This window comes from Saccoglossus kowalevskii, chromosome 16 (assembly GCF_978046115.1).
Source record: "Saccoglossus kowalevskii chromosome 16, keSacKowa6.1, whole genome shotgun sequence".
In the NCBI taxonomy this organism is placed as follows: domain Eukaryota; kingdom Metazoa; phylum Hemichordata; class Enteropneusta; family Harrimaniidae; genus Saccoglossus; species Saccoglossus kowalevskii.
The window spans coordinates 29,853,254-29,859,275 of record NC_140656.1 but is presented as its reverse complement, the minus strand read 5'-3'; the positions used below and the strand labels follow the sequence as shown (position 1 = coordinate 29,859,275).

The window sequence follows — 6,022 nt, the reverse complement described above, 5'->3', positions numbered from 1 at the left end:
TCGGTGTTTGTGCATACATTATGAGAGTATGTTGTAACCTACCTTACAGGCATATGTGTTTGGTCTTATTTATTGAACTGTGAACATAGCTAGATATATAGAATAAGCTAATACCATTTGGGTGGCATTTTTTGTGTTTACATTGAAAATTAAAGGTCGGTGGTCGTCGCTCGTGCATGCGTGAGATATGGGGAGATGGCGACTTTGACATTGACGCTGCAGTTCGGCGTCTTCTACACCGATCTGACGCATATCGCGCTAGGTGTGCCGGGAATGTGTTCGAAATTTCGAACGTTTCGAAGTCAATCGTCGATTTCCACGTATTTTAAGCCTGGGGTGTATATCAAAGCCATAACATTTTTTAACAAGAAATCAAGAATATCACTTTTTACCAAAAATGACAAAAATATTCATGTAAAGTAGAGAATTGAAGATATCATGAAATGAACAAATCTTAGTGAAGTCCACCCAAGGTACATATACACCAAGTATCAAAGCAATCAGGCTTGTAGTCAAAAAAGTAAAAAGTTGGCGCGGACGATGATGAATAATCACTCATATGATAAGCTCCACTGTTGACTTAGAACAGAATTCGGGATCATTACTTTAATCAATCACTTGACTTCAAAGAATGCAGTGTTTACAACTTATTGTCCTTGATGAGAACAATGATTTATGACCAAGGCAACATAGATATATAAATATTATTAGAGTTTGGCTTAAGGTAAATATACTGATGTAATAAACAAGCAGCCTGTCGGCTGAGATAGCTCCGCTGTTAGCAATGCACATGGCAATTAAAGAACAGAAGATATCATTAGAAAATGAACAAATCTGAGAGAGGTCCACATGTAGTACCTATATGTATAATATATCAAAGCAATTGGACTTGCGGTTTTCAACAAGAAGTCGAAAATATCACTTTTTACCAAAAATTACAAAAATATTCATCAAAATTAGAGAATTAAAGATATCATTATGAAATGAACAAATTTGAGAGTGGTCCACATGTAGTACCTATATATGCAATATCAAAGCAATTGCACTTGCGGTTTTTAACAAGAAGTCGAAAATATCACTTTTTACCAAAAATGACTAAAATATTCACCAAATTAGAGAATTGAAGACATCAACATGAAATGAACAAACCTAAGAGAGGTCTACCCAAGGTACAACAGTGTTTATACGCGGAACTTGATATTGCTTTTTACAATTTGGGTTGCCTTTGAATTACATATTTTAGTGAAATATTGTTTATAGAGTGAAATATTATTGTCATACATAATTCAATCTTTGAAACAACAGAAACTAACACATAATAACGATAATCAAATTTGAGTTTGAAGTTCGAAAGTAGTTGCGTTATTTCCGGTTTCAACTAGTTCGAAAATAGAACGTCCTTGAGCGCAATAAAATCACGCGTAAAAGTCCATCCGAACCAGACTCTATCAGCGTAAACTTATTGCAATTTGCGCAATTTGGGCCCAGTTTGTTCTTACAAGTTTTCTAAGTTTCATTTATCATTGCCACGTATTTTATGGATATATTAAATCGTTTCAGAGATCTGTTTACTAAATAATGTTTAGTAAACAGATCTCTGAAACGATTTAATATATCCATAAAATACGTGGCAATCGACAATTGACTTCGAAACGTTCGAAATTTCGAACAAACTCCCAGCACACCTAGCGCGATATGCGTCAGATCGGTGTAGAAGACACCGAACTGCAGCGTCAATGACCTGCGTCCTGCCTGCCATTCGCAAAGGACGCAGGGAACCAGCGAAGGCGAACGTTCGCTAGCGCCACGAGCGTTAGGTAACTGAACGATGCGTTTTTCCAGGGCGTTAGGGAGCGTTAGCTAACGCAGCCCAGAGGTGACTCGCGTAGGAAACGAAGATGGCGGACAGGTATTGTGCTTATCGTGTTTTTTTAATATTTTGTATGTATATCAAGGACAATTTGTTGTTTTGGCGTATTATCACTAAATACAAACATGTTTAGACTTGTTGTATTCATTACTTCTATTACTTCTAATATCATGTACTAGAGTACATGATATTTTAATGTCTAAATCTATGTATTTCTTAAAAAAAATCGTTGAACCGATCGGCAGACGACGCTCTCACTATATGTCGTGCTTCAATTTTTTTATGTCAGTTTGTGCAATTTTATTGTTTATTGTCTCACTGTGGTAGTTTTTCATAATTTGAATTAAATTTGTCTATACAATTTTTCTTTACGTAAGTGTAGTTTTATTTTATTTTTTAATTTACTCAAAAAGTGAATTTACTACATTTACATAATTTCAAGATAGAGAAATAAATATTTAATAAATGTAGGTGATAAGCCCTTTATTATGTAATTTTAATGAGGCTTCAAATTTAGTTACTTATTAAAAAATTTTGATTTTAGTTTGTTATTAATATTTTTTAAACTTTAGAGTACAAATCAGTCATATAATTTATTTCAATAAATTATAGTAATTTTATTCGTATTTACAGCTTAAAAGAAGTAACGCTATATCTTTCAGATGGGAATCAAATAACTCTAATGGTTGATGGAGTTACGTATAATTCTGTGGTTAGGAATGGTAAGTTAGTTCTTGAACCATAGCTGTTTTGAATTGGCTAATAAGCACTCAAGAATTTAGAATTTCCATGTTTACCCATATACCATGTAACCCATGTTATGGCAAGATCTATATATCATGGTGTATATCAGATCAAAATTTCCTCACATTAGAAGTTTCATCAAATTTTAATTTGATTTAAAAGCTGTCACTCATACTAAACAATGTCAAAACAAAATTCTGTGTGATGAACTACAATTTGTGGCCAATGTGGACTTTAAGCATATTTTTGTACTGTACTAGTGTGGTTACTTACATACAATGCTTCCACACTGTCTTTCAATGTCATCATAAAATGGCTACTTCTGGGTAGGAATTTCTGCTAACTGTTAAAAGGTGACAAGTAGTTGCAGTGTAGCAGGTTGTATACTCAGTGTAGCAAGCTGTAGATGCATTGTAGTAATCAGCAGATTAATGTTACATATATATACAAGTTCATTATAGCAGAAAGTAGTTGCAGTGTAGCAGATTGTATACTCAGTGTAGCAAGCTGTAGATGCATTGTAGTAATCAGCAGATTAATGTTACATATATATACAAGTTCATTATAGCAGAAAGTAGTTGCAGTGTAGCAGATTGTATACTCAGTGTAGCAAGCTGTAGATGCATTGTAGTAATCAGCAGATTAATGTTACATATATATACAAGTTCATTATAGCAGAAAGTAGTTGCAGTGTAGCAGATTGTATACTCAGTGTAGCAAGCTGTAGATGCATTGTAGTAATCAGCAGATTAATGTTACATATATATATACAAGTTCATTATAGCAGAAAGTAGTTGCAGTGTAGCAGATTGTAGACTCAGTGTAGCAGGTTGTAGATGCATTGTAGTAATCAGCAGATTAATGTTACATATATATATACAAGTTCATTATAGCAGAAAGTAGTTGCAGTGTAGCAGATTGTAGACTCAGTGTAGCAGGTTGTAGATGCATTGTAGTAGTCAGCAGAATAATGTTGTATATATCTCAAATTTATTTAGCAGGCAATATAAGCATTTAAGTAGGTTTTAGATGCAATTGTAGTTTTTTTCAAATAGCACATACCCTGGTACTTTCTTTATGTTTAAGTCATTTGAGTTGTATTCATTTTTTTATAATATATTGTATAACATTTATAATAAAGAAAAATAAATTGTTACAATTGACTATTTATATGACTATAGACCATCAATTTATTAGTGTATTTTTGTATGAAATAAAATGTTTATGACAAGTTAAATAGAAAAAGTGTATGGTATTGCAGGCATAGATTATAGGTATCTGATAACCGCCAATTTACCTATAAACATATTTAAATATGTTAACTGGATCTACTTATTATTCATAAAATGCTGCAAATAAACATGCTCATATAAAAGGCAATAAAACATAGATGTAGTGTTGCAGGAAGATTTACTGTTACCTATTTCAGATCATTTGGCAGAAGTGTAGCAGGTTGTGGATCAATGTATACATGTCAGTTTATTTTGAAGGCAATATATGTAGTGTAGCAAGATATAGATTTATGTACAGGCAGTGGATGAATGGTTGCATATCTCAATTTATTTAACAGGTCTTAGACTGTAGGCATTGCAGGAAGCAGTAGCGGAAGCTGGAAGATTAATATTGCATAAATACAATAACAATTAGCATGCAACAGACACAATATAACCAGGCTTTTAGTTACTTAGATACCTGCAATATTTCATTGGGCATGCTAACTTTCTACAAACCTGTCAGTGTCCTACAATTTACAAAATAATCAAGCAGAAAAATCATTCATCATTTTGTGATTACAGACTAGCAACTATTTAGACAGAAATTGTTTATTTTATGGCGATTGCCCCCATTATAAATGTTGTAGATATAGTGTAGCAGATGGTAGATTAGTGTATTTTTGCAAATAAATGTAGCAGGCATGTGATGTAATGTTGCATATATGTAGTTTATTTACTAGATCAAATGACACATACATTCGAATTGTATATTACTAGTATTTAGATAATACGTTGTAACTTTACAATAAAGAAAATTCAATTCATGCATGCTTTGATAATATTATTAATTACAAAGTACATCCAGTTACTAAACTATGATATACAGTGTGTGTTAAAATTTTTAGTTGAATGGCACATGAATATCTGTAATTATGAATATAATTATTTTAAAAACAACAGTGCCATCAAATGTGTGGACACACAGTTCCACACTACTGCTAATTGAGACTTACAGAGAGAAGCAGGAAATGTTTCAATCTCCTGTGATCAAAAAAATGGATGTGTGGAAGCAAATTGCTGATGAACTGACGAAACATGGATACGCATATTCATTTGATATATGTGATAAGATGAGATCTTTAAAATATCGGTAGGACTACCATTGTTTTTCTTATGATTGATTATACCATGGCTATTGTATGATCGTAGATTTTTCTTTAGAATATGTGATCAAAACTTAGCTAAATCGTGGCCTTTTTACAGATATAAATTAATAGTTGATGGGAATGATGAATCGGGAAGAGGTCGAAGGAGGTGGAAGTTTTTTGAATCTATGGACGACAAATACAATTTCTTCTCTCCCACAAGGTGTGTACTTCATTATTAATTTGATATCAGTCCATTTCAGGTTCTGAATTGTTAGGAATAAAATTGATAATTCATATAATATATACCCTTTAGCTAAGCTAAGCTTACCAAAAAAGTAGTACAAATATTCACATCCAATGAAAATGAGTAAATAGCCAAGATTTAAAGAATTATATTAGTATATGATAAGAACATGCAAATAGTTAAAACATTACGTCTGTCTCTTTATAACCATCATCTTTCGGTAGTTGAAAAGCACAAGAATGAAACAACGAATGACCATTATGAAGTTGTATCTAAAGATGGGAAGAAGAAAAGAAAAACAAATAAGACGGATGATACTCCTCCTGCATGGTTTATTGATTACGCCGAAGAACAGAAAATTCAGTTTGATCACTTAGCAAAATTGCAGAAAGAAGCTATTGAAGTTGCGAAACAGCGCAACGATATTTTAAAAGATTTTTCTGAATTGTTGGCGAAAAAATAATGTTTGCTAATTTAATGTTACTTTAAATATTAAACTTTAAATTAAATTATCTGTAATCTCACATTTTAATACAAATTAATTTCTGTATATTTAAATACAAATTGTTAATTGTTATTAATACATGGTGTGTTGTCTTATTCATGCATGGGTATAAATATGTACCTTGCCAAAGGATTGTCGTAACAATGAATATTTTTTTAATAATTACGTAAAAATTACATTTACTATTGTAAAAATTTTATAATTATACCCAGTCGATTTAATTGAATCACATTCTCTAATATAATTATTACTCGAATTATTTGATTCAATTCTATTTCTTTATAACGTTATAACTAA

The 6,022-nt window shown here is 31.9% G+C and overlaps 1 protein-coding gene across 2 annotated transcripts; it reads left to right on the top strand.

Annotated features, from left to right (window-relative positions):
- Nucleotides 1–1,872: 1,872 nt before the first annotated feature.
- LOC144349999 (uncharacterized) lies at nucleotides 1,873–5,822 on the top strand. Of its 2 annotated transcripts, XM_078008370.2 has the most exons (4): nucleotides 1,873–1,909; nucleotides 2,504–2,592; nucleotides 5,092–5,196; nucleotides 5,445–5,822. In XM_078008370.2, exons 3-4 carry the CDS (start codon nucleotides 5,109–5,111, stop codon nucleotides 5,681–5,683), a joined length of 327 nt encoding a protein of 108 aa, XP_077864496.2. In that variant the 5' UTR covers nucleotides 1,873–1,909; nucleotides 2,504–2,592; nucleotides 5,092–5,108; the 3' UTR covers nucleotides 5,684–5,822. The 2 variants fall into 2 exon arrangements, with proteins under 2 accessions (XP_077864496.2, XP_085347758.1); XM_085491632.1 differs by lacking the exons at nucleotides 1,873–1,909; nucleotides 2,504–2,592 and having other exon boundaries at nucleotides 4,888–5,196.
- The last annotated feature ends 200 nt before the right edge of the window (nucleotides 5,823–6,022 follow it).